The 13,651-nt window shown below is 57.4% G+C and overlaps 2 protein-coding genes across 4 annotated transcripts; one reads left to right on the forward strand and one right to left on the reverse strand.

The window, feature by feature from the left end:
• The first annotated feature begins 1,652 nt into the window (after positions 1–1,652).
• Positions 1,653–4,167, forward strand: MLX (MAX dimerization protein MLX). Of its 2 annotated transcripts, XM_029075786.1 has the most exons (8): positions 1,653–1,720; positions 1,844–1,880; positions 2,105–2,182; positions 2,398–2,504; positions 2,732–2,831; positions 2,938–3,037; positions 3,270–3,471; positions 3,628–4,167. In XM_029075786.1, the coding sequence occupies exons 1-8, from the start codon at positions 1,679–1,681 to the stop codon at positions 3,682–3,684; spliced, it is 723 nt and encodes a 240-aa protein (XP_028931619.1). In that variant the 5' UTR covers positions 1,653–1,678; the 3' UTR covers positions 3,685–4,167. The 2 variants fall into 2 exon arrangements, with proteins under 2 accessions (XP_028931619.1, XP_028931620.1); XM_029075787.1 differs by lacking the exon at positions 2,105–2,182.
• Positions 4,146–9,578, reverse strand: LOC100081660 (PSMC3 interacting protein). 2 transcript variants are annotated; one of them, XM_029075788.2, is made up of 8 exons: positions 9,495–9,578; positions 9,203–9,303; positions 6,750–6,839; positions 5,832–5,943; positions 5,519–5,664; positions 4,615–4,668; positions 4,443–4,502; positions 4,146–4,342 (listed from the first exon to the last, which is right to left on the reverse strand). In XM_029075788.2, the coding sequence occupies exons 1-8, from the start codon at positions 9,523–9,525 to the stop codon at positions 4,286–4,288; spliced, it is 651 nt and encodes a 216-aa protein (XP_028931621.1). In that variant the 5' UTR covers positions 9,526–9,578; the 3' UTR covers positions 4,146–4,285. The 2 variants fall into 2 exon arrangements, with proteins under 2 accessions (XP_028931621.1, XP_028931622.1); XM_029075789.2 differs by having other exon boundaries at positions 4,150–4,338.
• Between the last annotated feature and the right edge of the window lie 4,073 nt (positions 9,579–13,651).

Here is a 13,651-nt window from a genome sequence, read left to right on the forward strand (position 1 = left end):
CAGTAACTGGCAGAGCGGGGATTAGAACCCAGGTCCTCTGCCTCCCAGGCCTGTATTTTCTCTCGCCTAGGTGGCTCCCGGTCCGACGGCCCCCCGTCTCTTCCAGCATGCCCCAGGCCTCCCCGTGCCGACCCCACAGCCTCCGAGAAAGGGGGTCCTGGGGTCTCTTGGCACCTGCGGGGCCCCTGGGCGGGGTACCCAGCTCCACGACCCAAGAGACACAGGCATCTGAGGCGGTCACTGATCTCCGGCAGTACGCAAAGAAGCCCCGGCCTGAGCTGGGGCGGGGAGGGCAGGTCACCCTGCAGCAGATACAGATGGGCGGCTAATTGCCCCCCCAGCCCGGACGGGTGCCATGATGACATCTTGTGGCCGGGCACGGAACTGCCCGAGGGCCGCGGCCCCCGACCGCGGGGCATTCTGAGACATGTAGTTCGCGCCCAGGGCAGGCCTGCTAAAATAAAGAATGGTGGTATTTGTTAAGCGCTTATTTTGTGCAAAGCACTGTTCCAAGCACTGGGAGATAGAAGGTGATCAGGTTGTCCCACGTGGGGCTCACAGTTTTCATCCCCACTGTCCAGATGAGGTCACTGGGACCCAGAGAAGTGAAGTGACTTGCTCGAAGTCAAACAGCCGGCAAGCGGCCGAGCCGGGATTAGAACCCACGACCTCAGACTCCCGAGCCCGGGCTCCTTCCACTGAGTCACGCCACAAAGGGCCAGGTCCTTCTGCCTTATGGTGGTTACCACGCCTGGACTCACTCGGAGCCAAGTGCGGGCCCCTAAGGCTTAGCACAGCGCTCTGCCCCCAGCAAGCGCCCAATAAAAACGATCGCATGAATGACTGAGCAAACATAATCGTCGAATGACGTCCGACGGCATTGGAATTGGATCAAGGGTTCAAATCCCACTCAGCCCTTTGTCAGCTTAAGTTCTCTGGGATCAGTGACCTCATCTGGAAGATGGGGATGAATAATAATAATAATGTTGGTATCTGCTAAGCGCTATGTGCAAAGCGCTGGGGTAGATAGAGGGTCATCAGGTTGTCCCATGTGAGGCTCATAATCCTAATGCCCATTTTACAGGAGGGGTAACTGAGGCCCAGAGACGTGAAGTGACTCGCCCACAGTCACACAGCTAAGTGGCAGAGCCGGGATTCGAACCCATGACCTCTGACTCCCAAGCCTGTGCTCTTTCCACTGAGCCTCGCTGCTGAAGACTGGGAGCCCCACGTGGGACCACCCGATCACCTTCTATCCCCTTCAGCGCTTAGCACATAGTAAGCGCTTAGCAAATGCCATCTATTATTATTCTCGAGCGCCGGAGGTGTGCAGGGCACTGAGCTGGACTCCTCTCCCTCATTCAATAGTATTTCTGGAGCGCTGACTGCGTGCAGAGCACCGTCCTAGGCGCTTGGAGTGGACAATTGGGCAACGGAGAGAGACCATCCGCGCCCCACGACGGGCGGCAGAGGCAAAGGGCACGAAACAGAAACCAGAGGAGAGCGGCAGCGGCAGCCCGGCACGGCTCCGGCCCCGGGCCTCGGGAGCGAGGCCTCGGAGGGGGCGGGGAAGGCAGCCGGCCCGGGTCCGCCTCGCCGGACGAGGATTCGCGGGGCCGCGGCACGTGAGCGCCCCGCCCCGCCCCGCCCCGCCCCCGGTGCCCGGTTCGGCCGGAGGATGGCGGAGCCCGTCGCCTCGCCCGAGGACCCGTGGGTCAAGGCGAGTCCCGGGGACCCTCGCGGGCCGGGGCGGGGGGGGCAGGCTCGGGCCTCGGGAGGGACCCCCCGCTCCCGCTCCCGCTCCCGCTCCCGGGGCTGACGGTGCGGCTCTGCTCTTCCGCAGGTGGAGTCGGCCTACAGCGACAACAGCCTCGACCCGGGTGAGTCTCGAGCCCGGCCGGCCCTCGGGGGGAGGAGAGGGAGAGGGAGGAGGAGGAGGAGGAGGAGGAGGAGAGGGGCGGGCGAGGCGGGCGGCCCCGGACCCCACCCACTTCCCTGCTCGGGCCCGGAAGGGGCGGTGGGCGGCGGAGGGCCTGGCGCGGGGAGCGGGGCCCGGGGCCCGGGAAAGCGCGGGCCCGGGGCCTCAGTGTCTCTGTCTCTGTAGAAAGCACCCGGAAGGGGAGCGTAGTGTCCAGAGCCAATAGCATCGGCTCCACCAGCGCTTCTTCCGTCCCCAACACAGGTAGCGCCCACGCTCCCCGCCCTCCCCCCTCCCCCCGACACTCAGGATGGGCTACTTGGGGGCCACGGGGGTTGGGGCCCCGGGTCCAGGGTGAGCCCCGGGGCCCGGCCCCGTGGCGGCCCGTTGCCCACCGTCGGGCCCCACCCCGTGGCGCTCACTCCGCGGCCCGGCCCTCGGGCCCTCCCTCTGCTCTCCATCCCTCGCCCGGCTCCTAGACGACGAGGACAGCGACTACCACCAAGAGGCCCACGAGGAGTCATACAAAGATCGGCGCCGCCGGGCCCACACCCAGGCCGAGCAGAAGAGGAGGGACGCCATCAAGGTGGGCGGAGGGGGGTGTCCGGCCTCCCCGGCCCCACTCGGACCCCCTAGCCCCGCCGCGAGTTGGCGCCGGGCGGCGCCCCACCCCTCCCGCCCCGGCCCGCTCCGGCCGAGCCCCCGGGGACCTCGGCGGATCACGCGGCCCGGGCCCCCGGGTCGGCGCGGGCCCCAGGGAGGGAGCGGGCTCGCCGGGACCACCTTCCATCCCCCGGCTTACCGCCCCCACAGAGAGGCTACGATGACCTCCAGGCCATCGTCCCCACGTGCCAGCAACAGGACTTCCCCCTCGGCTCCCAGAAGCTCAGCAAGGCCATCGTCCTGCAGAAAAGTGAGGCGGGGCCCAGAGGGCGGGGCGGGGGTCAGGGGTGGCCTGGCCGGGGACCGATCCCACCGCCCTCAGCCTCTGACTCAGCCTCCCCCCAACCTCCCTCCAGCCATCGACTACATCCAGTTCCTCCACAAGGAGAAGAAGAAGCAGGAGGAGGAAGTGTCCACCCTACGCAAGGATGTCACGGCCCTGAAGATCATGAAGGTGTAAGGAAGGAAAGGGGGGAGCCAATGCGCAAGCCTCCCAGGCCTCTTGCAGGTTGACCGCAGGAGAGAATGCAGCCCCCCAGCTGAGCCCTAACCCCCACCCCCGACTGTATCTACTAGGACACCACTAATGCTCATTCCATGTCCCCAGCTGATTCGGGTCTCCCAGGGTGGGGCTGGGGGGGGCAGGGCCGGGCCGGGCGGCTTTCGAGCGGGGCCTGGCTCCTTGCAGCAATTACGAGCAGATCGTGAAGGCGCATCAGGACAGCCCCCATGAGGGAGAGGGGCAGGTCTCCGACCAGGTCAAGTTCGGCGTGTTCCAGGGGGTCATGGACTCGCTGTTCCAGTCCTTCAACGCCTCCGTGTCTGTGGCCAACTTCCAGGAGCTGTCCGCCTGTGTCTTCAGCTGGATCGAGGAGCACTGCAAGCCTCAGGTCCGCCCGGGGGTTGGGGCTCGTTCGGGCCAGCGGGACTCAGGCCCGGGATAGGGGGCGGCGCCTCTGCCGCTTCTCCTGCCGTACCCGGAGGCTGGAGTCCGTCCGGGCCTGGGCTCAACGCAGCCCTCTCTCTACCCATTTTCTGCCCCTCAGACCCTGCGGGAGATCGTCATCGGAGTCCTGCACCAGCTGAAGAACCAGCTCTACTGACCACGGGACGGGGAGGGGGAGGACCGGGCCCAGCGCACGGGCCCGTCCGCCCGGAGGCGACGACGGACAGGGAGCCGTCACTACGAGAGCTTCCGGCTATCCCTTCACCGTCAGCGGGGCCCACCCCTCACGGGGCGGGCCGGCAACCCCGATGGCCTGGGCCCACCGACCAGACGTTGGCCGGGGCCACCTCCACCAGCGCGGGACTGCGGGGATTGGGCCCGAAGGGAGCCACAGCCCCGCTCCCTGCATCGCCTGACTCCACTCTCCAACGCTGATCGTTCTGTGGGGCAGCTGAGGGCAGAACTGTGTGGGGGGTCTCGGCCCAGCCCACCCCATTTCAGCTCTGGGGGCCTGGGCCCCCCCTCAACCGCACAGAGTGCCGGGGGTGGGGGGCGCCTCCCTCATCACTCAACCGGAGAAATGAAGTATTTTTCTACCACCCAGAAATGACAATAAACTTGGCACAGTGTTGGAGTTTAACACTTTTCCACAATGGCTGCAGCCGGCCTAACCCTGGCCGGGCTCACACAGGTCCTAAAGTGAACCCGCCCTTCGGCCCCCGTCCAGACCCCCGTTCTCGGCACCCGGCGGCAGCGGCTCACGGGGGTGGCAGGGTGACGCCGTAATCTTCATCTGTCTCTAGCCCGACTTCTTCCTGGGGAGAAGGGGAGAGCCGTGAGTCGAGGCCTCGGGCCTGGGAGGGGACAGATATACAGGCCGCCGCCGCTTGAGCCCGGGCCTCGCTCCGTACTCACATAGAACTGCTTCTTGGTCTTGGAGTATCCCTCGAGGATGGCGTCGCACATCTCTGTGGCCTGCCGGCAAGATCCCAGAGAGATCGAGACGGAGACTCGAACTCGCTCCGCTCTCCGCGGCCTTTCTGCAGGCAGAGCCTGCCCTCCCCGCCCCGGCCCCGTTCTGACTCACCAGTCTCTTCCGTTTCCTCCACTCTTTGCAGTACTTCTGCCTCTCGCTGTACACCTGGTTGAGGAGATGGGATGGGGAGGGGACTCATTACCCAACTCCCCCCAGACCCTCCTATCGTCTTCCCTGGCACCTGAGGCTTTAGGCAAAACTGGGGCTTATCACCCCTAAGAGGGCCAGCTGTACATACAAAATTACATATTGGAAAAAAGACCTCCAGACCCTTATTAATACCAACAACAACTGCGGCGTTCGTTAGGAGCTTACTACGGGCAGAACACCGAACTAAGCAACGGGGTAGAAACAACTTAATCAGATCAGGTGTGGTTCACATCCCAGGTGGGGAGAGGTTATGGGTTCTAATCCCACCTCCGCCACTAGTCGGCTGCGTGACCTGGCAAGTCACTTCACTTCTCTGGGCCTCAGTGACCTCATCTGTAAAAATGAGGATTGAAAAAACGTGAGCCCCACGTGGGACAATCTGATTACCCTGTATCTGCCCCAGCACTCAGAACAGTGCTCAGCACATAGTAAGCGTTTAACAAATACCGTAATTATTCCGCATTTGATCTCCCTCACGATCACTGCCCAGTACGAACCATTGGATAAATAAAGGGGGCCTGGGGCAGTGTGGATGGCTCCATGCAAGCCATCACCACTAATCTGAGGCCAATTCACACATTTGGCCTTCTCCTTCTTAACCAGTGGAGCCTGGGCAAGGTTCGCCCAAATGGCACGGAGCCGGAACCCCACCAGACACTCGTGGCCCAAGCAGGGAAGAGATTTTCAGTGTGACAGGGCCTCACAGATGCAGTGTCTTCAAACGGAAGACCAACTCGACTACTGCTAAGAGAAATAAAGGGGCTAGGTCTGATGCCCCCGCCCGCGCCCCCTCCGTTTCACTCACCTTGTCCTTCTCCGCTGGGGTCACGTGGTTGCTGGCAGATTTGATTTTCCTCAGTTTCTCCGTGTAGCCGGCACATTCTTCCTTCAAGACCTGGATCTCGCTGCGCATGGCCGGTGTGGTCAGTGAGCCGGTCAACTCTTTCAACTCTGAAACGGAACTGGGCTCAGGAGGGGCGACGCGGGCGGGGGGGGGAGGGGAAGAGAGACCCCCTCGGGGAAGCCGAGGCGGGTTACGGGAGGAAGGCGAGGGAGGGGCAGCGGGGCATCCTGAGGTCCGGCGAGAGGCTCGGAGGCCCGCGGCCTCCTCAGCCTACCGGCCTCCAGCGGGCGGCAGGCCTGCTGCACGTTCTGGATTCGGGTCGCCAGAGCGGCGATGTCATCGTCCAGCCGTTTGAGGTCTGCCTCGTTCACAGTGTCAAAGTGGCCCTGGCGGAGGAAGGGAAGAAAGAGCAGAGGTATGAGATGAGCGCGGGCAGACGGAGGGAAGTTAGGCTGCGAGTGAAGAAGGGTGAAAGAAGGGAGAGCAGCGTGGCTCAGCGGAAAGAGCCCGGGCTTGTGAGTCGGAGGTCATGGGTTCGAATCCCTGCTCTGCCACCTGTCAGCTGTGTGACTGTGGAAGAGTCACTTCACTTCTCTGTGCCTCAGTGACCTCGTCTGTAAAATGGACTGTGAGCCTCACGTGGGACAACCTGATGACCCTGTATCTACCCCAGCGCTTAGAACAGTGCTCTGCACATAGTAAGCGCTTAAATAGAGAAGCAGCGTGGCTTCGTGGAAAGAGCCCGGGCTTGGGAGTCAGAGGTCGTGGGTTCTAATCCCATCTCCACCACTTGGCTGCTATGTGACCTTGGCCAAGTCACTTAACTTCTCTGTGCCTCAGTTACCTCATCTGTAAAAATGGGGATTAAAAAATGTGCGCCCCACGTGGGACAATCTGCTTACCCTGTATCTACCCCAGCGCTTAGAAAAGTGCTCAGCACCTAGTAAGCGCTTAACAAATACCATAATTATTAAGAACGGTGCTCAGCACATAGTAAGCGCTTAACAAATATTATTATTATTATTATAATTAAATACTAGCCCTCTCCCAGAGTTCTCCCGCGCCAGGACACCCCAGAAGAAGCTGGGAAGTTGCAGGGGACAAAGCAGGGGCTCAAGGGGCCACCCAGTCTGGTCCCAGAGTGGGTTCAAGCCCCTTTTCAGAGGAGGCTGTGCCTGGGAGCCCTGCTCACCTGGTCAGCAAAGTAGATCTTCTGCTTGCCATAGACTTTCTCCCTGACCGTGCCTTGTTGGACCAGTTGCTCCAGTGCCTTCAACACAGCCTGGGGGAAGACAACGAGGACAGAGGGGGAGGGAGGGACTAAGATGCCAGTGATCTGGGGAGGGTAGGGGAGGGCTTGGCCACTTCCACCTCAACCGGGTCCCCCACACCTGCTCAGTCAGTGGTACTTACTGAGCATTTACTGTATGCAGAACCCTAAATTCAATGCTTGGGAAAATACAATTATAACAGGGTTGGCAGGCGCAATCCCTGCCCGCAAGGAGCTTTGAATCTACAGGAGGGGACAGACAGTAACACGGAACAGATAGGGTGAAGAGCGGCGGATAAGGCTGTGCACGTAAGGGCTGAGGAGCTGGGGTGATTCTCAAAGTGCTTAACGAGTAAATAGCCAAGTGCAAAGACGACGCAGAGAGGAGAGCGGGTAGGGGAAGTGAGGTCTTAGTGGGTCCTCAGCGCTTTCCTTAGTGGGAAGCAGCATGGTCTACTGGTTGGACTGTGGGCCTGGGAGTCAGAAGGACCTGTTTTCTAATCCCGGCTCCGCCACTTGGCTGCTGTGGGACCTTGGGCAAGTCACTTCACTGGGCCTCAGTTACCTCACCTGTAAAATGGGGACTAAAACCGGGAGCCCTATGTGGGACAGGGACTGTGTCCAACCTGATTAGCTTGTACCTATCCCAGTGCTTAGAACGGTGTTTGACACATAATGAGCGCTTAATACATTATTATTAATGAGGGTAGGCCTGCTTCCCTCTGCCTGTCAGTAGCCAGCAGCTGTGAACAGGACTGGGGTAAGGAGGGGTCAGGTGTGACCAAGGGTGCTGAGGGAACGGTCAATCAATCGTATTTACTGAGGGTTTACTGTGTGTAGACTAAATGCTTGGAAAAGTACAATGTAACAATAAACAGGTACATTCCCTACCCACAAAGACCTTAGAGTCTACGGCCAAAGCCTTACCGAAGGTCCATCTCCTCCGAGAGGCCTTCTCAGTCTAAGCCCCACTTTTCCTCATCTCCCACTCCCTTCTGTGTCACCCTGATCTGCTCCCTTTGCTCTTCCCCCCCGTCCCAACCCCAAAGCACTTCTGTCAATATCTGTAATTTTATTTCGTTGCTCAGTGGACAGAACACGGGCTTGGAAGTCGGAGGTTATGGGTTCAAACCCCCATTCGGCCGCTTGTCAGCTGTGTGACCCTGGGCAAGTCACTTCACTTCTCTGGGCCTCAGTTCCCTCATCTGTAAAATGGGGATGAAGACTGTGAGCCCCACGTGGTACAACCCCATCACCTTGTATCCTCCCCAGCGCTTAGAAGTGCATAGTAAGCGCTTAACAAGTGCCGTAATTATTATTTAACTGTATTGAGATGAAGTAGCAGCATGGCTCAGTGGAAAGAGCCCGGGCTTGGGAGTCCGAGGTCATGGGTTCTAATCCCACCTCCACCGCTTGCCAGCTGTGTGATTTTGGGCAAGTCACTTCACTGAGCCTCAGTTCCCTCCTCTGTAAAATGGGATTAAAACAGTAAGCCCCACGTGGGACAACCTGATCACCTTGCATCATCCCCCTCCCCCCCCCCGAGCTTAGAACAGTGCTCGGCACATAGTAAGTGCTTAACAAATGCCATCACTATTATAATTATTTATTTGCATGGATATGTGTCCACACTCTAAGCTCGTTATGGGCAGGGAATGTCTGTGGTATTGTACTTTCTCAAGCGCTTAGTGTTGGCACTCACTAAATACGAATGGGGAGACAGACCTTCATATAAGTAAACGCAATTACAGACGTGTACATACGTGGCGGGGGAGGCTGGTTTGTGTGTGAGAGAGCAGCGTGGCTCAGTGACAAGAGCACGGGCTTGGGAGTCAGAGGTCATGGGTTCGAATCCCGACTCTGCCACTTGTCAGCTGACTGTGGGCAAGTCACTTCACTGCACTGGGCCTCAGTGACCTCGTCTGTCAAATGGGGATGAAGACTGGGAGCCTCACGTGGGACGACCTGATGACCCCGTATCTCTCCCGGCACTTAGCACAGTGCTCTGCAACTAGTAAGCGCTTAGCAAATACTAACGTGATTATTATTATTCTCTGTGCCTCAGTTTCCCTCATCTGGAAAGACCGGGAGCCTCACGTGGGACCACCTGATGACCCCGTATCTCTCCCGGCGCTTAGCATAGCGCTCTGCACCTAGTAAGCGCTTAGCAAATACTAACGTGATTATTATTATTCTCTGTGCCTCAGTTTCCCTCATCTGGAAAATGGGGATGAAGACCGGGAGCCTCACGTGGGACCACCTGAGGAGCCCGTATCTCTCCCAGCGCTTAGCACAGTGCTCTGCACCTAGTAAGCGCTTAACAAATAGCAACGTGATTGTTATTATTATCAAAAGCGAGGGCGGGCAGGACTGACCGTCTTGCCGATCCCGTGGTTGGGCTGCAGGTTCCCGCAGGCGTCCTGGGCGCTGAGCGGCCGGTTCTGGGCCCGCAGGTGCCGCAGGAGGAGCCCGGGGGCTGGGGGGGACGGGGGGAGGGAAGAGGGGGGGGGGGAGGGAAGAGAGGGGGGGGGGGGAGGGAAGAGAGGGGGGGGAGGGAGGAGGGAAGAGAGGGGGGGGGGGAGGGAGGAGGGGGGTCACGCGGAGCCCGGACCCCGGACCTCCCCCCCCCCGCCCCGCGCGCGCCGGGGTCACGAGGCGCCGCCTCACCCTCCGCCGCGTCGCTCCGACCTCGGCTCATCCTCCTCCCGCCCCCGCTCCCGCGCGACCGGAAGCCGCCGTCGCCAGGGGCAACGGTAGGGGGCGGGGCCGGGCGGCAGCCAATCAGCGGAAAGGAGGCGCGTCCGCGCGGGCCGGGCGGGGCCTCCGAGAGAACGTGCCCGCGAGGGGCCGGGGGGAGGGGAGGGATGAATGCGATTGGCTGGAGCTCCTCGGCCCCCGCCCCCGGGCGGCGGGACACGTGACCCGCCCCGGCGCCGCCACGGGCGCATGCGCGCGCCCCGCCCAACCGTCGTTCATCTTGTCCAGCCCCCTGCCGCCGGGCGGGCTCTTGACTTACTCCAGAGAATAATAATAGTGATAATGTTGACATCTCTTAAGCGCTTCCCACGTGCCGAGCACTGTTCTAAGCGCTGGGGGAGATACAGGGTCATCCCGCCTCTGCCACTTGTCAGCTGGGTGACTGTGGGCGAGTCACTTCACTTCTCTGGGCCTCAGTTCCCTCATCTGGAAAATGGGGATTCACTGTGAGCCTCACGTGGGACAACCTGATGACCCTGTATCTCCCCCCAGCGCTTAGAACAGTGCTCTGCACATAGTAAGTGCTTAACAGATGCCAACATTATTATTATCAGGTTGTCCCACGTGAGGCTCACAGTCTTCATCCCCATTTTCCAGATGAGGCAAGAGAAGTGAAGTGACCCGCCCACAGTCACACAGCTGACAGGTGGCGGAGCCGGGATTCGAACCCATGACCTCTGACTCCTAAACCCAGGGTCTTTCCACTGAGCCACGCTGCTTCTCTGTCGTCCGTATTGCTCGCCAAAAGACTCCGAGAGAAGTTTGTCGCACAGTTTCCCCTCTGATCGGCTTTTTAGATCCTGCTTTGGAAGTCCTTCCTTGGCAGCCTGGCTGAGCTCTTGCCTCCAGATCATCCTGTCACAGCTCCCTTACCCAAGAAACCCTACAGACCCCCCCCCACTTCGGCCTTTTCTTCCCTAGGCCAATTTATTGACCCTTCTGCTCCTCAGCTCGGTTGCCTTAACCCCGAGCAGGCTTAGCTTCACCCTGTCCCATATACTGTGCAGGAGCCCAGGATGGCCACGTCTACCAAGTTCTGAGCAGAACATTGTACTAGGAGGACCACCCTGTTTTTGTTACTCTACTCTGACCTGGGGTAGTTTACAAACTAATCAGGTTGCCCCTCGTGAGGCTCACAGTCTTAATCCCCCATTTTACATCTGAAGTAACTGAGGCACAGAGAAAGAAGTAGAATGACTTGCCCAAGAACACACATCAGACAAGTGGCAGAGCTAGGATTAGAACTCAGTCCCTCTGATTTCCAAGGCCGAGCTCTGACTGGTAGGCCACACTGTTTCTTCCCTCTCCTATTTAGATTGGGAGCCCCACGTGGGATGGGCTGTGCCTGATCTGATTATCTTTTATTTACTCCAGTCCTTAGTCCAATACGTGGCACCTAGTAAGTGCTTAATAAATGACACATTTTTTGTATTTATTGAGTGCCCACTTGGTGCAGTGCACTGATCTAGGCACTTGGAAAGTACAGAATAAAGAAGTAATCTGGTCCCTGCACAAGGGGCTCACACTCTAACAGGGAGGACAAAAATATTTGCAACTGAGTGGTCAAAATAAATAAATCAGTACACACACACACACACATATGTATGCTAAGGAGGTGATAAAAAGGCTCATAAATTTGGGAGCTATATAGCTCAGAATGCTGAGAAATTAATTGAGAAAGGCTTGTAGGACAAAATGGGATTTGGGGAGAGCTGTGAAGGTGGAGAGGGCCAGGGCCTGTCTGGCCTGGGGAAGGAGGTGGAAGTTGCAAGCTTAATTTTTTCAAAATAATGTCTGTGTCCCGCTCTGGGCTATAAACTCTTTGTGAGCAGGGACGTATTTACCAACTCTGTTGGACTCTCCCAAGTTCTCAGTACAGTGCTCTAATAATTACAATAATAATAATAATAATTGTGGTATTCGTTAAGCACTTATTACGTGCCAGACACTGTACTAAGTGCTGGGGCAGATACAAGGTAATTGGGTTGGACACTGTCACTGTCACATAGAGGGCTCGCAGTCTTAATCCCCATTTGACAGTCGAGGGAACTGAGGCACAGAGAAGTGAGGTGACTTGCCCAAGGTCACATAGCAGACAAGTGACGGAGCCAGGATTAGATCCCAAGACCTTCCGACCCCCAGGCCCGTGCTCTATCCACTAGGCAACGTTACTTGCCCACAGTACATAGTAAGTGTTCCATAAATATCACAGAGTGATTGCCAGAGGTGGGAGAGTGAAGAGTGAAGGTACGGCTAAATTCGTTTCAGAGGAATTAATAATAACAGTAATGATGCATTTGTTAAGCACTATGTCTCGAGCACTGGGGCAGCTACAAGGTGATCAGGTTGTCCCACGTGGGGTTCACAGTCTTAACCTCCATTTTACAGAGGAGGTAACTGAGGCACAGAGAAGTTAAGTGACTTGCCCAAAGTCACGAGGTGGGGACGAGAGGGTGGGAACAGATAGCTAAATTGGGGCCAGATGGTGAACAGCCTTGAAGCTGATTGCGAGGAGTTTCTGGGTAATCCAGAGTGATGCAGGAAACTGCGACACTTTATGAACACGATCTGAGGAGCGGTGAGGATAGATTGGGGCTGGGAGAGGCTGGAGGCTGAGCGAGCAGCGAAGACGCTGATGGAGTGGTCTTGCTGTGGTTGGACCAGAGTTTGTGCCAGGTTGTTAGCAGTTTGGGTGGAGGGGAAAGGGCAGATCTAGGGAGGAAATTTGGACGATAGTGAAGAGTCCAACTGGCTTCTCCTACAGGGAGGATGTTGTCGACTGAGGTGGGAAAGTTAGGGCAAGGAGTGGGTTTAAGGGAAAAGAAGTGTTGAGTAGCAGTGTGGCTCAGTGGATAGAGCCTGGGCTTCAGAGTCAGAGGTCATGGGTTCGACTCCCAGCTCTGCCACTTGTCAGCTGTGTGACTGTGGACAAGTCACTCATCTTCTCTAGGCCTCAGTTACCTCATCTGTAAAATGGGGATTAACTATGAGCCTCACGTGGGACAACCTGATTACCCTGTATCTCCCCCAGCGCTTAGAACAGTGCTCTGCACATAGTAAGCGCTTAACAAATACCAACATTATTATTATTATTAAAATGGAGATTAAGACTGTGAGCCTCACGAGGGACAACCTGATTACCCTGTATCTACCCCAGCGCTTAGAACAGTGCTCTGCACATAGTAAGCACTTAACAAATAATGTCATTATTATTATTATTAGACTGTAAGATCCCTGTGGGCAGGAAATGTGTCTACAAATTTTGTTGGAATGTACTCTCATAGTCTTAATCCACATTTTTACAGATGAGGTAACTGCAGCACAGAGAAGTGAAGTGGCTTTCCCAGCAAATGGCGGAGGTGGGATTAGAACCCATGTCCTCTGACTCCCAAGCCCGGGTGCTTTCCATTAAGCCACACTGTTTCTTGTACCCACCTCCTCCATGAGACCTTCCCTGATTGACCTCCATCTCCCTAAGTTACCCACAGTCCCTGAGCGTCTATCACTTTGCTTTTTCGTAGCTTTGTTTCCTCCTCATACCCTTTTACATCTACTCTGTGTCTGCTCATTTTCCCTTTTAGATTGTAAGGGACTGTCTTTTACTGTGCTTTCCTAAGCACCCAATAGGCTTCTTTTTTACTATATTTGTTAGGTGCTTACTCTGTCAAGCACTGTTCTAAGAGCTGGGGTAGTTACAAGATGATCAGCTCGGATACAATCCCTACGAAGGGGCTCACAGCCCAAGTAGCAGGGAGAACAAGTATTGCATCCCCATACTGCAGTAGAGGAAACTGAGGCATAGAAGCTAAGTGACTTGCCCAAGGTCACACAGCAGGCAAGAGGCAGAGCCGGGATTAGAATCCAGGTCCTCTGACTCCCAGACCTGGGCTCTATCCACTAAGCCACACTGCTTTCCCTCCCACATCTCCTCCTCCCCCTATTTCCTTTCACAGTTGACACCACCACCTCCATCCTCTGTCTCTGAAGCCTGCAATCTTGATACTATCCTCCATGCTTCCTCCCTCTCAACTCTTGCATTCAGTCCTCCATGGCACTTCCAGAAGCCA

Source organism: Ornithorhynchus anatinus, chromosome 11, assembly GCF_004115215.2.
Source record: "Ornithorhynchus anatinus isolate Pmale09 chromosome 11, mOrnAna1.pri.v4, whole genome shotgun sequence".
Taxonomy (NCBI): domain Eukaryota; kingdom Metazoa; phylum Chordata; class Mammalia; order Monotremata; family Ornithorhynchidae; genus Ornithorhynchus; species Ornithorhynchus anatinus.

Excerpts from the sequence above, each read along its gene's own strand:
- LOC100081660 (XM_029075788.2), bottom strand. The coding sequence starts at position 9,525 with ATGAGCCGAGGTCGGAGCGACGCGGCGGAGG. Across the intron at positions 5,944-6,749 it reads AGATCTACTTTGCTGACCAG|GGCCACTTTGACACTGTGAA; the intron begins GTGAGCAGGGCT and ends TTCCTCCGCCAG. Across the intron at positions 4,503-4,614 it reads GGAGGAAACGGAAGAGACTG|GCCACAGAGATGTGCGACGC; the intron begins GTGAGTCAGAAC and ends TCTTGCCGGCAG.
- MLX (XM_029075786.1), top strand. The coding sequence starts at position 1,679 with ATGGCGGAGCCCGTCGCCTCGCCCGAGGACCCGTGGGTCAAG. Across the intron at positions 2,183-2,397 it reads TTCTTCCGTCCCCAACACAG|ACGACGAGGACAGCGACTAC; the intron begins GTAGCGCCCACG and ends CCCGGCTCCTAG. Across the intron at positions 2,505-2,731 it reads AGAGGAGGGACGCCATCAAG|AGAGGCTACGATGACCTCCA; the intron begins GTGGGCGGAGGG and ends CCGCCCCCACAG.